At 36.1% G+C, this 20694-nt stretch overlaps 1 protein-coding gene across 5 annotated transcripts in view; it reads left to right on the top strand.

The window, feature by feature from the left end:
• TCF12 (transcription factor 12) overlaps nucleotides 1–20694 on the top strand; it is a 389625-nt gene that overhangs the window by 134865 nt on the left and 234066 nt on the right. For 2 of the 5 annotated variants that reach the window (XM_010836801.1, XM_010836799.1), the window contains exon 4: nucleotides 10687–10760. In XM_010836801.1, the coding sequence (XP_010835103.1) occupies nucleotides 10687–10760 (74 nt within the window). Of the gene's footprint in view, nucleotides 1–1859; nucleotides 1957–10686; nucleotides 10761–13089; nucleotides 14439–18853; nucleotides 18916–20694 lie in introns of those variants that run through there. The other 3 variants (XM_010836802.1, XM_010836804.1, XM_010836803.1) reach the window with 3 other exon arrangements.

A 20694-nucleotide genomic window follows, 5' to 3' on the forward strand; every position in this document is an offset into this window, starting at 1 on the left:
ATAATGAAAAGGACATCTTTTTTGGGTGTTAGTTCTAAAAGGTCTTGTAGGTCTTCATAGAACCGTTCAGCTTCTTCAGCATTACTGGTGGGGCATAGGCGTGGATCACCGTGACACTGAACGGTTTTCCTTGGAAATGAACAGAGATCATTCTGTCGTTTTTGAGATTGCATCCAAGTAGTGCATTTCGGACTCTTTTGTTGACCATGATGGCTACACCATTTCTTCTAAGGGATTCCTGCCTACAGTAGTAGATATAATGGTCATCTGAGTTAAATTCACCCATTCCAGTCCATTTTAGTGTGCTGATTCCTAGAATGTCGACGTTCACTCTTGCCATCTCCCGTGTGACAGCTTCCAGTTTGCCTTGATTTATGGACCTAACATTCCAGGTTCCTATGCAGTATTGCTCTTTACAGCATCGGACCTTGCTTCTATCACCTGTTTCCTTTCTTAAACCCATCCAGAAATTGTTTTTAAAGATTTCAGATATTGTAATCTTTATTTCTAAACTTTTAATTTTTTTTGTATGTGTTTTCTGAGATTTCCAGTCTGTTCATTCATTAAGAGCATATGTCCTTTATTTCACTGGGTATAGTTATTTGATTTAATTTCCTTGTCTGAAAATTTCAGTATCTGGGTCATTTTGAAGTTGGCCTCTGTTCATTATCTTTTTCTTTGAGATTGATTCACATGTCATTGTCAAGGAATTTTGGCTTGTTGTATAGATATTATGAATGTTATTTGTGGAAATATTGGTTCCTTTCATGCTCTTCCAAGGAGTTTTGATTTCTTTGTTTTATAGCCATTAATTGGATTAGACTCTCATAGTGAAAACTCTTTATCTTGCGTGAGATTGGCAGCTGCTTTTTGATTTGATTCTTTTAGCCTCAGCTGCAAAGTACCCTATGGATGTGTACATTAGGACTCAGCCAAAGACTTGAGCAGAGACGTGCCCGTGATTTGGGCCTCATCTTTTCTGGGAGTCTTTCGTTATTTCCTGGTGATTATGTTTGTCCTGTTCTGTCCTCTTTTCCTTCTATTCAGAAAGGTAGTAAGTTTTCTGTTGAAATTTTAGTTCCTGCAGGTTGTGGCTGCTGCTTGCCTCCAGTATAAAGCTTTAAAATGGGAAACTCACCTGAACTGAATTTTAGGGAAACTCATACAAAAGTTGTTAAAAGGAAAAATTCATTCTGGTCTCTTCTTCCAAGTTTATATTTCCATCCAAAAAGCAGCCAAGTTTTGTTCATTCTCTTGGTAGACCTGTTAGGTTTACTCTTAAGGTGGAGCCTTTAGGTAGTTTGTTTAATTTTTACATTTTTTCTGGGAATTTATAGTAGCTGTCTGTAGGAGCTTAGTGTATCATGTTGAAAGCTGAACTCACTTGTTCAGTTTTGAGATTTCTTCTAGCATATTTGCAGTCTGCTTTAAAAAATAATACTTTAAAAATAATATTATTTTAGTAATTCTTGAAGAGCTACTTAGATTCTTACACGTCCCTCTTCTATATTGAATTTTTTTAACCCATCTTTAGTTACTGAATTCTTGATGACAGACTGTCCTGTGAACACTCTGATTTTATATATTCCTTAACCACTTAGTAGACATTTGAATCGGAGAAGATGATGGCACCCCACTCCAGTACTCTTGCCTTGAAAATCCCATGGGCAGAGGAGCCTGGTGGGCTGCAGTCCATGGGGTTGCAAAGAGTCGGACACGACTGAGCGATTTCCCTTTCACTTTTCACTTGCATGCATTGGAGAAGGAAATGGCAACCCACTCCAGTGTTCTTGCCTGGAGAATCCCAGGGACGGGGGAGCCTTGTGGGCTGCCGTCTATGGGGTCGCACAGAGTCGGACACGACTGAAGCGACGCAGCAGCAGCAGCAGCAGCAGACATTTGAATGCAAATTGCCACACTTCTGCAAAGTACCAGAAGTACATAGAGATGAGCAAGGTATGTTCCTGTTTCAAAGTTTTATTGGTAGGATATTCATGAAAAACGGCTATCAATGTTGAAGACAAAATAAGTACAATTTGTTTTCTGAAGAAGTGTGATTAATTTTGACTTAGTTGATGGAAAATACTTCTCAGAGGAGGGGACATTTTATCTTAGACTGATTCAGAATTAGAAATTCAATAGGTGAGAGAAAAGGTAACAGAGTATTCTAGAACTAGGGAACAACAGGAGTAGAAAATGAATGTGTGACAAGTTATGGTATACTTGGGGAGTGATTAACGTCTTGGTGAGGCTGGAGAATTGAGTTTTCTGAGGGATATAGTATGTACAGAAGCTGAAAAAGGGAAATTGAGGCCTCTTTGAAGCATGCCATACTCAGGAGTGTGAGTGTTATTTCTGAGGCAATGGAGGATCATATTTGAAAAGTGAATGGATGTGATCCAGCTTATGTTTATAGCAAGGTAAGTGTGCTGGCAGTGTTAACTGTGGATTGGAATGGAACATAATAGGAGAATAGGCAGTATATAGGATCTGAACCAGAGCACTGTATTTGTGAGAACAAGGGATAGTTACTCAAAATATTGCCAAGGTAGAAATTAATACAGTGAGTAACTGGTTAAGGGAATATGAAAGATGTATTAGCTAATTTAAGAGAATCACTACACTTCTAACCACATTTGTAAATGTCTCAACATCATGCTGACTATGAAACTTCTGGGAATAGTTTTTATTTAGACTTCCTTTTGTAACAATATATTTTAGGCAGTGCTATAGTGAATACAAAATGATTTTTCAAAGGACATGTGATAAGTTCATTTCAGAGCTATGATATTTAATGTCTGTGTGTTGTTTAGTACCAAGCCTAATGAGAATTTAGGCTTCTCTATAACTTTTAAAATAATTTTTGTTCTTTGGGGTTAGTTGCTGTCTAGTTCATAGAGTCATTTACAGCCTAATTGATTCTTACTGTTATTTTCAAACTACTGTTCAATATAAATATTTAGAGTATTGGTTTTTATTATTGTCTAATTAAGAATGATAAGCTAATAAATAGGGAACCAGCTTCACCCCCACTTTTATGAAACTGATTATTGTACTTGATACATTTATTTCTTCCACAAATGTTTGTTAGTGATTACTGTGTGTCAGGCATTGTTCCAGGCACCAAACATGAAACACTGAATAAAATAGACTACTCCTTTGTTTTCATGGAGCTGTCAGTGTACTGGGGGAAAAAACCCAGATTGTAATGTCCCTCCATAATAATGACATTTGAACAGAGAGACCTGAAGGAAATTCAGGGAACAGACCATTCAGATATCTGGGGAAGCATTTTATGAAGAGGAAAGAGCAAGTGGCAAGGCCCAAAGGAGAGAGCATGCTTGGTGTGTTTGAGCAAAAACAGGGATCCATGTAGTTGAAGAAAAAGAGTGATCTAAGAGAATGAATAGTAAGAGATGAAGTCAGAGAGGTGGGAGGTGGAAACCATGAAACATTGTTGACCAGTGGATTTAATACTGAATGAGATGAGTAGGTTTTGAACATAGGATTGACAGAATTTGAGTTGTATTGAAAAGGTTGTTCTAGTTCCTGTGTAGAGAATACACACTGTTGCAGGGCCAAGAAGCAGGGGGACTTTTCAAGACACTGTTGCGGTGATACAGGTAGAGATGATGGTGACTCAGACTAAGATGATCATGTTAAAAATAGTGAGTCAGATTTTGGAACCGTTTACAAGGTAAATCTAATGGGATTGTATCGTTGAGGAACTGAATAGGGACATTTTTGGCTGAGACTTATCCAGAGTTGGAGAAGAAGCATTTGGCATTTTTTGAGTATACTTCTTTTGTGCCTCTATGGAAGAAAATATCTGTTATTGTTGTTTAGGTGCAGGGCTTCATTGTTGAGACTACAGAGGAGTACCGCAGTTGCTTCTCAGATGCACTGAGAGGGCCTTGTTTCCAGAAATTTGACAGCCAGCTAGTTGAGAGGAGGTTTGGAGATGGCTCATGATCTTTGTCAGGGTTAGAATGGCTCTTCAGACAATCAGAGCAAATCCTCAGTATACCACGTCACTAGATAGTTCTAAAGGTGGTACAAAATACCTGCTTGCTCCCGGAAAACTTAAGTTTCTTTCACTCCCTGGGCATTCAGTTCAGTTCAGTCACTCAGTCATGTCCGACTCTTTGCGACCCCATGAATCGCAGCACGCCAGGCCTCCCTGTCCGTCCATCGAGTCAGTGATGCCATCCAGCCATCTCATCCTCTGTTGTCCCCTTCTCCTCCTGCCCCCAATCTCTCCCAGCATCAGAATCATTTCCAATGAGTCAGTTCTTTGCATGAGGTGGCCAAAGTACTGGAGTTTCAGCTTTAGCATCATTCCTTCCAAAGAAATCCCAGGACTGATCTCCTTTAGAATGGACTGGTTGGATCTCCTTGCAGTCCAAGGGACTCTCAAGAGTCTTCTCCAACACCACAGTTCAAAAGCATCAATTCTTCGGCACTCAGCTTTCTTCACAGTCCAACTCTCACATCCATACATGACCACTGGAAAAACCATAGCCTTGACTAGACGGACCTTTGTTGGCAAAGTAATGTCTCTGCTTTTGAATATGCTAGCTAGGTTGGTCATCACTTTCCTTCCAAGGAGTAAGCGTCTTTTAATTTCATGGCTGCAGTCACCATCTGCAGTGGTCCCATCACTTCATGGGAAATAGATGGGCAAACAGTGGAAACACTGTCAGACTTTATTTTTTTGGGCTCCCTGGGCATTAGGCAGTTTTTTATTTTTCCTAAACAGATAGATCTGCCTTTTGATCGTCTCCCTTTTTCCTTTTGATCTTCTACTCTTACGTCATTGATTAAATCGCTGTTAATGTCCTGTTTAATTGTATATTTACAGGATATTTATATAGAATGATGTGGCTAGTAAAAATAGCATAGCAAAAATCACTATTTGGAAGTTATTTTCAAAATAAGTCATTTTATTGAAATCAGTCATGCTTAATTATCTTTGAAGGCAATAGCAACCCACTCCAGTACTCTTGCCTGGAAAATGCCATGGATGGAAGAGCCTGGTTGGCTGCAGTCCAAGGGGTCACGAAGAGTTGGACACGACTGAGCAACTTCACTGTCACTTTTCACTTTCATGCATTGGAGAAGGAAATGGCAACCCACTCCAGTGTTCTTGCCTGGAGAATCCCAGGGACGGGGGAGCCTGGTGGGCTGCCATCTATGGGGTCACACAGAGTCGGACACGACTGAAGTGACTTAGCAGCAGTAGCAGTGTACTTTGGCACTAGAATATCCCTACTTGTAAATCTTTGTTCTCATCAATACCAAACAAAAATTCTGATTAAATTTTAAAGATGAGCTAAAAAGATCATTCCTTCAAATCTTTTTACTGATCTTATTTTCTTGCATGTTTTATTAATTTTTGGCTGTGCTTGGGTCTTCGTTGCTGCATGGGCTTTTCTCTAGTTCCAGCAAGTAGAGGCTACTCTAACTGTAGTGCACCAGCTTCTCATTGCAGTGGCTTCTCTTATTGTGGAGCACAGGCTCTAGAGCACACAGGCTTCAGTAGTTGTGGCGAATGGGCACAGTAGTTGCAATTCCTGCGCTCTGGAGCACAGGAAGGTTCAGAGCTCTCCAGCACAGCCTGGAGCACAGGCTCAATAGTTGTGGCTTATGGGCTTAATTGCTCCTTGGCATGTGGGATCTTCCTGAATCAAAGATCAAACCCATATCTCCTGCATTGGTGGGTGAATTTTTTACCACTGAGCCACCAGGGAAGCCCTCTTGCATACTTTAAAAAGAATCAAACTTTCTAATTTGACAATTCATTGTACAGAAGCTCAAGTTTTTATTAGTAAAATAAAAGCTTCTGTAAGCCATGTGTATGCCTATGAAGCAGAAGGTCTTCTCTAAATATCTTTACAATTTCTACATTTCCATAGCTTTTCTATCTTATTTGTTTTTCATGCATTTGTAGCATAAAATCAAAGGATTTGCTTTTATATTCTAGTTGTTTCTGTTTCACAGTTTCTGGACAAGCGTATCAGTAGATTTACTTCACAAGTATCTAAAATTTGAAAAAATATAATGAAAAATGATGGTAGGTTTTTAAGTGTATATTATTTTACATTTGATTGCAGCCTTTGAGTCTCATCTAAAGGAATATCGTTACTCTGCAGATAAAATTGAGTGAAGAAACTACTGAACAGATGCATCCATGGCTTCGGTTATCTGACATAGCTATCTCTAGTCAGGTTTCTTTTATCAGATCATCTATTGAATCACCCTATAGCAGATGGCAATCCTACAAAAGTATATTATCTTTTCCTTATTTATAACAGTGTTGGCATTTGGTATTTTTGAAGTACATTTTATTTGCTAGAATAAAAACTTGATTTCAAGGCTACTAAAGCTCTGTGTGTGTGTGACGGAGACAGAAAAGTATACAGTCATCCCCTGTGCCCTTCCTCCCAACTTTATATATGTCCCTTTTCCACAAGGATTAGCTCTCTGGCATAATACCAGGCCAAGTGGCTGTGTTGCATTCTTATAGCTTTGCTGCAGGGATATTCTTTGTATTGCACTCCTTTCCCTTTCAGTCCTCTGCTCACTAGACTCCCCACCAGTACCTGAAATCTTTTCCAGGTCTAGACCTGTTTCTCCCTTTACCCTCCTTGTAGTCTAGGGTGGCAGAGTCTAGGTGGTGTAGGTCTGGTGGTGGCAGGTGGGAGAGAAGGAGCTGGTCAGCAGCTCTACTTGTCATTCACCTCTTTTACCTCCAGGCATTTCTTGTCTGAGCCTCACTAAGCCTTGAATAATGCATTATATACACAAACTATGTCCTGTTTGAGCCTCTGGGGGCCCAGATGGGGTGGGAAACAGGCATATAAGGTATAAAACAAGTCGCTAATTAAAAAAAACTCGTTTCCAGTTTTTGCTCATTGTTAAAAACCTAGAGAAGTCTTTAATACTCTGTGCTAGGAAAATGAAAGGAGTGGGATAGAAGCTGTTGACATAAGTTTATATTGACTCAAGAAAGGGGATACTTTCAGTCGAAAATGGTGGTGGAGTGGAGAAGAAGCAAGCAGACTAGTATCTGAATCCTTCATAGAAAAGAAATTAACACTAGATGTTTTACTTTCTCCTTATGAAATCTTGCTCTCTGACATCTCAAAACTTTGGTTACACCTTTTATTCCTTCTTCAGGTTCCCAGGCCAGAAGGCCCAGGCCCACTTCTTAGGGAAGTGCCTGTATGTATAGTAATTTATGATTTGCTTTCAATTATTTTTTGTATTGAATGTTTTACAAAAGAAGGAAGCAGATTGTTTCATTTAATTCACAAACCAGTATTTTTAGATACTGGGTCTAAAATGTAATGTTTGCTCTTTACTGGAAAATACTAAATAAAATAGTATGCCTTTTATATTGAGACACATGAAGTCAAAATATATTTTGGATTTTAATTGGTTCCATTCAGAAAAGCAGGTACTTAGATTCTGTATATAAAAGATAAAAAAAAGAAAAGGGTCATTTAAATCTCTGCATTAGTTAAGTTATTGGTTAATCTTTTTAATTTTGTTGAATAGAAATAGAATAAGTTAATTAGAAAGTTAAGCAAAACTCAGAAGTGTTTCTCCTTAATTATTGCTAAATTTTCTGTTGGATCTACCATTTTAATCTGTCAGTTGAGGCACTAACATATCAGAATTTGTTGAATTGGCATGTGTAGGCTAGAAATAGGAAGGAAAGAAAAATACATGGCAATGGTGGTTCAGGCATATCTTAATAGAAATGTTTCCCTTCTAATTACTGTATTGCAACTATGGTGTATTTTCTTGTTGATAAATAATTTTTCAAATTGTGATCAATTTCTCTATTGTTTGTTTTCTGTGTTTAATTTCTTTGTTCCTGGTTACCTTGGTCTTATGGCTGATGCTTTGGAAAGTTTATTATTCCTGTTATATTTCAGTTTGTACAACTATTGTCTTCAGCAGAAAGGAGTCATTGTGCTAAAGGATGACTCTTGCTTTGTCAGTGCCAGCCACGACCTTCTTCTACTCAGAGTCTGGATACATTTAACAATAAAGCTACAGAGCTCTAAGTTTAAACCCTAGTCAATCCTTTAAATTCTGTAGCATCTTTTGAGTCCCCTACATGTTTAGTATCACTGGTATGTAGTACTCTTTAGTTTGTGGCTTAATTAATTACCATTTTGTTTAATCTTTGCTCTTCTTACATGTTGAGTAAGTAGTTAGTGTCACATGATGAAAATTAAGTATGTGTTTTCTCAAAATCTTACTTATGACTTTAACATTTTGTCTGAGATGTTTTCAATAGCAGGCACCTATTTTTCCTATTTTTTAAAAATAAATGTATTGAAAATAACACATAGCCCTCGTATTTAATTGTTTGATATAAGACAGTTCAGGATCATAAAATGAATTATTTTCATTAGAATAGGATCATCAAAATAAGTTTGTCTTAAATGTTCTAAATGTTCAGTGAGAATCATCCCACCTCCAGGCCCACCATTCTGTTTTCTGTTTCTATGGATTTGTCTGCTCTAGGTATCTTATGTAAGTGAAACCAAACCGTATTTGTCCTTTTGTGATTGGCTTATTTCACTTAACACAATGTCCTCAGGTTATAGCATGTGTAAGGATTTCCTTTCTTTTAAAAACTGAATAATATTATATTGTATGTATATACCACATTTTGTTGAACTTGCTTCCACATTTTGGCTATTATAAATAATGCTTTTATGAGTTATGGGTGTACAAATATTTGAGAACCTGTTTTTAGGAACCAATTTACGTTCACATTTTACTTTTGCTATATGATATTTTAAAAATCGTAACACATATAGAAAAAAGTCACAAATGGAAAGTATGGTCTTTTTAAATAAAACTTCTACTAAAGTTATATGCAATTTCATAAGTAGTTTTATATTAATGGATTTATAGATCAGTAGTAGTCTTTGTCTTAGATTGAGTCTGATTGGAACCGTATCTAAAATGTTTGAAAAACAGATCACAGATAAATGGATACTGAAGAGATGGTAACAGTGTGTTTTCACATGGTATTCTTGTATTCTTTATTCTTGTATTCTTATATCAAGAATATTCTTTACATGAACTTGTAGAATCTTTTTTAAATCTAGAATTTTAATGAGAATTCTCCAAGAATGAACAGGACACTTTTTTTTTTCCTCCTACATGTAGTCTGTATGTTTTCAAAGCTTCTTTTTCATTTGAAATTGTGTCTGATGTGCTATTTGTAGTAGTACCCATCTTTTCTCTATACTGCTTTTGATGTAGGAAGTACAGAATCATAAAAACAATAAAGTAGGGTCCTATTACATGAATTAGTAATTAGTGTATTCCACTTTGGGTACTGACTTCCTTTCCTTCCTGTTGTCACCTAGTACTTAAATGACAGTTTTGTCCGTATGAGAGAGCCTTGGGGCTTGTGGCTAGTTACGGGAGAATTTGTAGTATTTAACTTACTTCAGACCACTTCTCACCTAAATCACAGAAGACATCAAGGATTTTTTTTTTCTTTTTAAGAAAAAGAGGTTCTGAACTTAATAAAAAGCTGTCTTTGTAACATCTAGAGTTTCTCATGCAAGAATGAAGCAAAAAAAAGCCAAGCATTTGTATTTCACCATAGAAAGAAGGTCAGAAAGGATTGGGAAAGTGTCAAGGATAAGAAAGACTGTTCTCAAAACAGACAAGGGATAAATGGCTAGATTGAGAGATCTCCAACTCTTTCAGCTTTTTCTGGAGGTTGGTTGGAAGATGAAAATAATGGCACCAAAACTTCAGAAGTTCTATTAAGGAAAACAGTGAATTGTTCGGTTGTTCATGGTAACTTATCCTTCTCACATTGAGTTTTCCTTTGCACTTTCCCTGAGAATGGATCTACTCATTTAGGATCAGATTTTCGGGGAGATTTTGTTAGGATAAGTTGTCACATCATTTTAATATCATTAATGTTGATATGATATGGTTTGATATAGCTTGATTCAGTTTGATATCTTCAGTTAAGAATACTCAGTGCTTTGGTAGAAACCAGTTTATTAACTTGAGCAGTTGTTTAACTTGCTTCATTTTCTAACCTTTATTGACTTCATATTTTCATGGAGGCAGTACTAAACTTTGAAAGTGAGATTTCATCTACTCTTAGAATGGGTGCAGACACAGGTGGAGAGACCTAGATTATCCTTTGTTTGAAAGTGTCCAAAGACCTACATTGGATCTAAAATTCTGCAGTGTATATAGAGCTGTATGTGTGAGTGTGTATGTGCGTGCGTGCTTAGTCACTCAGTCGTGTCCAACTCTGCTACCTCATGGACAGTATAGCCCTCTAGGCTCCTCTGTCCATGGGATTCTCCAGGCAAGAACACTGAAGTGAATTGCCATTCCTATCTCCAGGAGATCTTCCCAACCCAGGGATTGAACTTGGGTCTCTTGCATTGCAGGCGGATTCTTTACCATTTGATCCACCAGGGAAGCTCTAGAGCATTGAATACAGCAGTGATAAAGATACTCCTAAATGACTTATTTCTGCAGATTTCTGAGACAGAGATTGATACACAGACAGTTCCAATCAAATGCAGATACCACTCACTGAATTGTAGTCTCTGCTGTACCAAACAAAACCCATCATAGTATCCTCTTGGATTTATGTTGTATACTTTGTTCTCTCCTTAGGTATGGATGAAAGAGGAGGTACGACATCTTGGGGAACAAGTGGTCAACCAAGTCCTTCTTACGACTCATCTAGAGTAAGTTTGCTCATTAACCCTTGATTGAAACTATAAAGATAATTTGGCAGAATAAGTAAGTTCTTTCATATATGAATTCTATATCTTAAGAAAAGTGAAGATTATCTTATTTTATGGGAGTATATTAGAATACCCAGTACCTTCACAGTAGCTTTACTTCTTTCCATTAACTGTCACACTTGAGAGTTTATTTTGTCTCCTACAAAGAAAGAATTATTTTTGGTGTTATTCTATACCTTAACTACTTATAATACTTTTACTAAAGTTGGAAGAGCTTGGAATGCCTCACTAAATAGTCTCCAAACATTATCATTTTTCTTCTTGTATTTATTTGCTTTGAGAGCTCTCAAAGTACCAATTTTAGACCAAATTAACATTCTACACAATGAAAGGGTAAAAGGTTAGAGCCTTTTCCAACAATTAAGATAAACCCAAAAAAAATCCCCCAGAACTTCAAAAGATGAGACTGAGAGATTGAAAAGTAGACCAAAGAGTTGACAGTAAAATTAAGTGCTATGCTCCCAGATTCCGTAGTAAATTGCTGAGGTTAAGAGATACCTTTTCTGAAGAGTCATACTTTGAAAAATGATGAACTGTTCATTTCCCTCAGAATTAACCTAGAAAAAATAGACAAGCACAAAATTTATGGGTACTTAACTCCAGAAGTAGATTGGTATAAATGGAAAATAACCTGAATAATGTGATTGGAATTCATAGACTCCATATGGGTTATACTGTTTTGCATTGAAAAATGCTAAATGAAAATACTTATTAAAGTATGTGGTTTTACTGTTTTATTTGGCTTTAAATGTTTAATTTATTTTAAATACTTTGTAGAAGAACTGGAATATCCCAAGTGGAATCCAAATAACTAGACAGAGAGAGAGAGACTGTTGAACATGGGTTTTAGTGTTTCCTTTTCTGGAATCAGTGCTTCGAAAGCTGGGTTGTGGTGTAAACAGCACTGTTCTGGGTATCATAGGATCTACTACTGACTCTGCTTTGAACTTGTTGTTTAATCTTAGACATGGATAAACTGGCTGATGTCCCAATTTCCTTCCACCTCTAAAAGTTTTTTTTATTTTTTGAGTAATACTGTGAATTTGAAATATAAGTTCCCTATTTTGATTTTGAAGTAGGAATTTTATATATGGGAGGACACAGTACTACTTGTTAATTAATATTGGATTATTTTCTTTCTAAGCCTTGAGTTGCTGTGTGATAACATGTTATTTCTTAATATGCATTAAATGGTGCCTTTGTACCTTACTTCACTTTCAAGCTTTCTGCTGCTGCTGCTAAGTCATGTCAGTCGTGTCCGACTCTGTGCGACCCCATAGATGGCAGCCCACCAGGCTCCCGTCCCTGGGATTCTCCAGGCAAGAACACTGGAGTGGGTTGTCATTTCCTTCTCCAGTGCATGAAAGTGAAAAGTGAAAGTGAAGTCATTCAGTCGTGTCCGACTCTTAGTGACCCCATGGACTGCAGCCTTCCAGGCTCCTCCGCCCATGGGATTTTCCAGGCAAGAGTACTGGAGTGGGTCACCAGAGTACAAATAGAATTCTAAGAGAAGAGACCTTAATAATATATCCAAACATTTATGTATTTTATCCTCCTGAAATTAAGTTTTCCTTTAGAGATGTACTTCAAAGCAAATCTTGCTTTTCTTTTTGCTGTTTGATCTGTAGGTCAAATTGAAATGCTGTTTTTTACTCTTAATTTTTTTCCAGTGTATGTTATGTACAGTGAAAAGTTACATTGATTTTTATAGTAGTTTTCTATTATAAAAATCCACATTAATCTCAAGATACCCTGTAGAACCACACATACACACATATTACACACACATTTTTTTTTCCCTACTGATCTGCTGAGTGATCAGATAAAGCAGGGATTTACTACCCTTCTTTCTTTTTGTTCCTGGTAAAATCTACTCTTCCAGTAACTTTCTTCTATTTATCCTAGTCATGATTCTGAGTTAGTCAAGATGTTGAATTTTATTTATAATTTCAAAACATTTATCTATCTCCTAAACTCTTCTCACCAAGGAGAGTGACATTTATGGTTATCTTTGCAACTGCCTTCAACACTCCTTTTTAAGAGTATTTTCAACTTTTTGAGTTTTACTATTAAGTGTTTTCCACCATCTTGACCATGTTTTTATTAATCATAAGTATAGATGAATATAAGTTTGTTAATAGAAATTTCAGTTGAACAAAATTAATTCTTCAGAATATTTTAATAGGTTGAGTTTTTATTTTCTATTTTTTTTAAATTTTATTTTATTTTTAAACTTTACAATATTGTATTAGTTTTGCCAAATATCGAAATGAATCAATCGGTTGACTTTTTAAAATTTAGAAATACATAATGACTTTGGCTAAAAGCTAGTTTTGACACATTGTAGGTAAAATTAGCAAGTCAGTTTAAACTTTTGTGAAATATTAGGTACCTTTGTAGAAATTATATAAATGAGATTTTTTAGACTTTACCAAATTGTATAAGTAACACATTTCCTTCATAAAAAGTTGCATCGTTTAAATAAACAATTTGATTTTACATTACTGATGGAAAAAAATTTTAATTTTACTTTTTGTGATAAATTGTGATAAAAAGGTTTGTAAAAATGGCAGAATGAGTAGTTTGGTGGAGTTGTGAAGCATATGCTTTTAATTTAGATGGATTCAACTATCTGAGTTGCTGTTTTCCTCCCTCTCCCACTATGAAAACTATAAGGAAGAAACAATTTTTTGCAGTACTGTAAAACAGCATTTGGCACCTGAAAGCTATTAATACTGTATTACTATGGAGAAGGAAATGGCAACCCACTCCAGTATTCTTGCCTGGAGAACCCCAGGGATGGGGGAGCCTGGTGGGCTGCCGTCTATAGGATCGCACAGAGTCGGATACGACTGAAGTAACTTAGCAGCACTATGCATTTTAGGCTACAAGATTGGCTATGCAAAATTTCATGAAGGTTGAGCTCAATATTTATTTAACAACTTTCCTAAGGAGAATTTTTGCTGTTTATACTTTTTGCCTAATAGGTCTTGACTTTAATTCTAATGAAGATACCATTCTGCTCCAGTAAACTTGATGCATGAGTTCCACTGGCATTGTATGGTTAAGAGGCCACAAGCTTCTTATCCTGTGTTAGCCTTATGCCTGTTCTTTCAGAAGTAAGAAAGGTCACTGCAGTAAAGCTCTTTCTGGTGTGTCTGCCCTGTTTTTTGCCAAATCCACCAGAAAAGTAGCCTCATAGGGTACAAGTGATTGGTTGAGTTTCTGGTTATCAAAACTACCCACTGCACATCATTCATTGCAGAGTTTTTGTTAAGCAAACACAGAAATAAACACCATGCCTAATAATGGTTATGGAGGAAATGGTAGACATTTCTTAGGAAATGTGAAGATGGGACAGAACATGTTTGAGACATTTGAAGGGAAGTAACACAATATTTGTGGTATCTCTCTCAGCCTCCTCTGTCTTTATTAGAGTTCTGGTTTCTACACTGTTGACCTACTCCCCACCTGTGCAGAACAAAAACATGCACGTGAACAGATAAAAGCATGAAGATGATTGAATAGCACTTCTAGTTTCAAAAATTTGTGAAGGTGTGGTTGAATTTAAAGCACCAGAGACTGAAAGGAGTGATTAATCTCAGTTCATGGGCAGAGGTATAATGAATGAGTTTGTCCGTTCCCTCCCTTATTTTTTATCCTTTCCTGCAAATGAATGTTTTCTATATTTGATATTTCTAACCAGGTATAAAGGCCAGAGAATATTATGATTTTTCTTACTTTCTACAGTGTTAATGATTTATTCTAGTTTCAGATTTTTCCCCTCTTCTTTGAAGGCAATGATTAAGAGCACATACTCAGGAGCCAGACTGCCTGGGTATGAGTCCCAGCTCTGCCACTTACTGAATGTGTGATTCTGGGCCAGTTACTTAAATTCACTGTACCTCAGTTTACTCATCTGTGAAAGGGGAATAATAATAATTACTCTATAAGGTAATTGTTGTGAGAATTAAAAGAGATACACATACAACAAGAGGTGCTTAGATCAGTAGAGTGCTTAGATCAGTGTCTGGTACATAGTGAGTGTTCTATAAGTGTTGACTCTTAATTATATATATCAGAATTTATCAACTAGATCTATTTGTAACAAACATTTAAATGAATGAATACATTTGCAGATATGCTGTATTGTAAGTGTAATGAATTGTTTTCTGATTTGACAATAAGAATTGTTTTCTGATTCAGTCATGCTTAATTACTTTTACTTCCTTTAGATTTGTAAAGGATGTAAAATTGATTTCCTTTCCCTTTCAATTTCTTTCTTGAGAAAGCAGAAATCTTCTGTCAAGCTTTGATAGAAAAGTTTGTCTTTCTAATACTTTATACATAATGAATGCTCTATATGTTTCCTGAACATAATCAAATTAAAGAAGAATCATTAGATATACTAATGATTATGTTTGAAGATCTTCCCCCTTGGAGGGGAAAGAACCAAAATTGATCTAAGCTTGAAGTACAGGGTTGTATTAATTAATGGTAATAGACTTTTCTTCTGTGCTTATTAATTATTGCTCTAATTGATGACACTACTTAGTGAAGTATTTTATTTAAGATCACAGCCTCTAAAGAGTTGTACTCCATGACTCTGGGCAAATTACATAACCTCTTTGTGGTTCAGGTCTTTAATGTCTGTAATTATGGTAATCTTACACATACTTCGTAGGATTTTGGAAGAGATGGAATGCAATAATAGCTATGAAGTACTTCATTTATTGATAGAATAAATGAAAGCTACTATTATTATCAGCATTATTATTTTCTCAAGGTATCTAATATTTCATTGTGTGTTTTTGTGCTTATATTTCCTCATGTACAAATTCTGTTTCAAAATGTTTGATCATTTTAATTTATGGAAATTCCAAAGGACCATGTCATCTTGGTTTTCCTGCCATCTTAAGCTCTGCTACCCAACCTAGACTGAGCTCAGAATGCTGTTGTACCATTGGAGTTTATATCCTGTCTAGGGGTTATGAGAGGGCTCATAAGAAAAAGAAGTCTTTTGATGATACTCTTTCCTAAGATATAGAGTTTGCATTCCTCAATTTAAAAGGTATGAGTTCACTGATAGGTCACTACTAATAGAAGTTATATTTATAGGTACCATCAATGACCAAGAGCTGGCTGTTTAATCATGAGTATTTTCAAATTACATATAATCCATCATGGTGGTTGTTTTGGAAAAGAAACACCATTCAACTGAGTAGAGTTTGTGTGCTTATTTTTTTCTAATTGCTAAATTTCTACCATGGTGTTACTTTCTCTTTATAATGTGGTTTGCAGAATGAAATAGTTGTGTGTGTTGCTCTTTTTTTCCCTCCCCATTTTGCAATATCAATATAGAATTTTCAAAACTGGAAAGTGTGTTCGTTATCTATATCCAGTCTTTTTATTTCCTAAATGAGGAAACTAACAGAATTTGAGATTTGGCTAGGTTGAGATGTGTGCTGCTGATACAAAATACACACGAGATTTGGCTAGAAACATTGCCTAGTTAATGATAGATCCTGGCCTAGAACTCACATATTCTAAATTCTATGCTAGTGTTTTTGACCCCCTTAGTATTCCCAGCTCAAAGAATTTTCTAAAATTTTCGGCCGTATAATAAAGGAATGGGAGAAGAGAGAGGGCAAAGGTGAAAAAAGAAGAGCATCTGCAAGTGATATCTCTAAAGAAGACATTGGACATGATTTGCTTTAAAAAAAAGAATTGCCTAGCAAGTATAGTGTTTTGTAAGACAGAATAGTGTAGAATTTAAGAGCTTGATGTCTGTGCTCTGTTTCTGGCACTCCTGTTTGTTAGCTATATGACTCTAATCATGTTACTTCTCTTTGCCTCGAACCAGTTTTTCTTTTTTTCATTGGTAGGGGGGATGGGGTGGGGTGGATACTAATAATAACTACCTTACTGCAGTTCCGGACTTAGACCTATTAGTGGAGAAGGGGAAAACCAGTTATGTGGTGATGAGTTGGCTTTAAAATACTTAGTTTAGCTAAGCTGCTGTATATGACTCAGCGCAAAATAATGTCAGGAACTTTCTGTTGAAGGATAAATAGTTGGTATGTTTTGAGGTCTTTCATTGTAATACATATTGTGGCTTGTGCTACCTGTTGCTGTGAAGGGATATGAGGGTTCAGTTTATTTAAAAAGCACCATCAGTAGTCATTTCTCAGATCACTTGTTAGGAAAATACATGGATGGCAGCTTGACTGACCAGATCAGGTATTAATAGAAAATGAAAATATTAGGGTACAAAGATTCAGAGGTTGTTCTAGATTTCTGAGCATCATACACAAATCCATCGATTGGGTACTTGGGTTAAGGGAAGCAAAAATAACTAAAAATTCAACTAGAATAAACACAGAGCTTTCAGATTCTATGGACACTAAAATGAGTCCATAAGGTTATCTGTATTCGTTTAATGTTACTTCTCTAATGACTTCTGAACTGTGCTAGATGTGGCTAAAGGGATCTTAATTTTCCTTAGTGCTCTCTCCATTGTTAGCAGGTATTCAATCTCTGTTTCTTCATATATATGGAATAGCTTGACTAAGAGCCACTCTAAAGTTCGATGGGTAGCAAGTTAGAGTCCCCTCATATGCTGTCTGTCCAAAAAAAAAAAAAAAACAACAGACCAAAAAATAGAGGTAATTCTGACCCCAGAAAGGGTTATACTGGGTGAAGTTTTGAGAGAACTTGGTGTGTAGTTAATTTACATTTGACAGTAGAGGCCTTGGGAATATCTAGGAGTAGAGAGAACATGTTTTCTTCTCCCACTAGAGCACAGTGGCATGAGAGTTACGCTTGTAAATAAGGATGACGGTGTTGTCTGCCTGCTTTTTTGGAATTTGCATTTACTGTGGTTCCCTAGTTTTACCATGCTGAGATTAGTGGATGCACTGCTTTTTTTTAATGTCCTAAGTGAATGGATGTGTATCTTAGAGTTCAGGAAATATGATTAGTTATACAAGTAATATTTATTTTAAGTAGACTGTAGAACTTTAACTCTTTAAGGCCACAGTGAGAAGCTTTAATTAGGCAATGAATAACTAATTACCAAGGTAATTTCATTGATTACCATGAGATACAGGAGAGGGAGAAATTACTTTGGGTGGTCAGGAAAGACTTATTAGAATAGGAAATGTTTGAATAGAATACTGTAGGAGAAACAGTACTTGTGCAAATAAGGTGGAAAGGAAGACAACTTTTTGGAAATATAGAATGATGACACCACAAGTTACAGAGGCACCAAAATCACAAATGCAATAAATACCAAATAACCCCTTGCTTTGTAGGTGATTAGTATGATAAGGCAGATAACCTTTCTGTAGAAGAAATAAAGTCTATCCTTTGGGGAATAGAGAGCCAATTAAATATAGACTTTGACATGGGAAATGGCAGAAAGGGTTTTATGAAGATCAATACATTGGGTATGAAGGATGGATTCAGAGTGAAAAAGTGACAAGAGATTGGATGATCTGATTCAATGTTACTACACAGGCTCACTTGTAATGAAATAAGACTTATGTCGAGATAATAGGATTAAGATCACAAAATAATTGAAAGAGAAGAGATGTCACAAAGGAAAAGGAAACTGGCACAGTTAGTGACTGAGAAAGATACAAAATCATGTAGACTCACTCCCCCCCAGAGAACGATGACTCCTGAATTAAACTCCATGTGTTTTATTTAGGTTTTGACAAGTTAGCTGTGGTTGTGTTATACCACTACTAGATTGTTTGATTTTGATAAATAGCTTCCCTTATAAATGGGAAAACCTAGTTGTGTAAATAAAAAAATACTTTTTTCTCATTGTCCCCCATTTGTCAGTATTGATGGGTAATGAAGTTTTCTCCCTTAGAACACATATTTTTTCTAGATTGTTTTCTGTTTGCAATTGTTTTTATTTTTGAACGGGAAAATGATATAGGTTTTATAGCTACTATGAGATCAAATGCAATAATTAGAAAGGACACACAAATTTTGAAATAGTATTTTATGCCTCTTGATCTCAGGTACAAAACACGAGATGAAGCAGTTAAATAGCAAAGCAAGACAGGAGGGACAGAGAATTAAAGTAAGTGTTTTCTATATATTGCCTCTATGTTCCCATTAATTTGTTTTGTTATGTAACTGCTCCTTCTGAATGTTCTGAACATGAAGAAAACTATGGGTGAGAAAAAGGTGTGTCTTAAAGTTAGGTTCAGATAAACCCATGAGAGAAAGTTTTGTTTGTTACTTGTGGTCTTATTCAAAACAATACCTCCCTGTAAATTATAATCTTAATGTTTTTGGTTAAGGAAAAAAATTGAATTGAGATGAGACACACTCCTTTAAATTTCTTGCTAGTGGATATTTAAAGTGAAAGAAATCACATAGCTATCAGATTGTCTACTTTTCCATTTTTAAGCTAGTCAGACCTTCTGTTTTTTCAGTTTAGCTATTCTTCCAGGAACAGTGTCTGTTGAGATGTTCTACCATAGATCTTGTGGGCTAGCAGGTCAGTTTTTCACCTCATTGTGAGTTTCATTTAATTTTGTTTGTCTATGAAATAACATCTTTATCAGGATTGATCTTTACAATTCTCTCTCTTTTTTTATCCCAGTGTTGTCTTTAAAGTTAACAAATGGGAGTCAAAGCAAGTTAATCTTTGAATCTCTTCTTTGTCCCTTTTTGTAATTTTTTAGACAGATTTTTACTTATTTTCTGTAAATTTAGATGTTTCTTATTCATGAAAAAATAATGGAGGGTAGATTCTGGCAGGATACATCTTTAGGTGTGCTTAGCCTGTTTTAATTAATAACAATATTTACAATACCATTTGCCACTGTATGGCTTAAAACCTTTCACATATTACCTTTTGTAAGCTTCATACCAGCTCATCAAGAAACCATTGGAAAAGTCATCATTTTAGAAGTGAAGAAACGGGGGGTCAGAGAAGGTAGATAGCTAACCAAATATTAAGCACCCAAGACTAGTAACCAGGCAGTATGATTTTAAATTACTGTCCCTTTGGACCATATCACACTGGCTATAGTTTAAAAGAGACCCCAAAGTGAAAAGTGAAAGCCACTCAGACATGTCCAACTCTTTGCGAACCATGGATTGTATGGCCTGCAAGGTTCCTCTGTCCATGGAATTCTCCAGGCAAGAATACTGGAGTGGGTAGCCATTCCCTTCAACAGGGGATCTTCCTGACCCAGGGATCAAACCTGAGTCTCCTGCATTGCAGGCAGATTCTTTACTATCTGAACCACCAGGGAGACCACAAAATAGTTGTTATTACTATTTATCTAGGAGTTGGACACTGAGTAGATGCTATAAGATGATGGTTACTATCATTATTTATTGAATCTTACTCACATTTTAGACATAAAAAATATAAGCTATGGAATAAGTCAGATAAGTTTGTTTCCTGGTATCACCACTGTATTTGACCTTGGAAAAGATAAGATAACTTAATTTCTGAGCCTCAGATTTCTCATCTGAAGTGAGATTTGTAGAATAAGAAGTGTGTGAGAATTAAAAGAATAACATATTCAGCACATATCTGTAATTTATTAAAAAGTCTATAAGTGTTCCTCTTTTTACATTCAGTCTCATAGAAGGTAACCCCCAGAATTTTGTAAGTCTTAAGTACTCCTTAGAGAGACAGCTGTTGTGAATTCCTGGAGTATGTCCTGAACAAAATGCAGGACCTGTTGCAGTTTTTAAATGCCCACCAAGAGGTCCTGTAAGTCACATGAAGGTAATTATGTTTAAAAAGTTGAAACTATTGGAGAAGTTCATAGCAGATAAACAGATCTTGGGATTTGGAGATTATTAGGAGAAATAAAATTGGGCAACCCAGATTCTT

This window comes from Bison bison, unplaced genomic scaffold, assembly GCF_000754665.1.
Source record: "Bison bison bison isolate TAMUID 2011002044 unplaced genomic scaffold, Bison_UMD1.0 scf7180017864066, whole genome shotgun sequence".
NCBI classification, from domain to species: domain Eukaryota; kingdom Metazoa; phylum Chordata; class Mammalia; order Artiodactyla; family Bovidae; genus Bison; species Bison bison.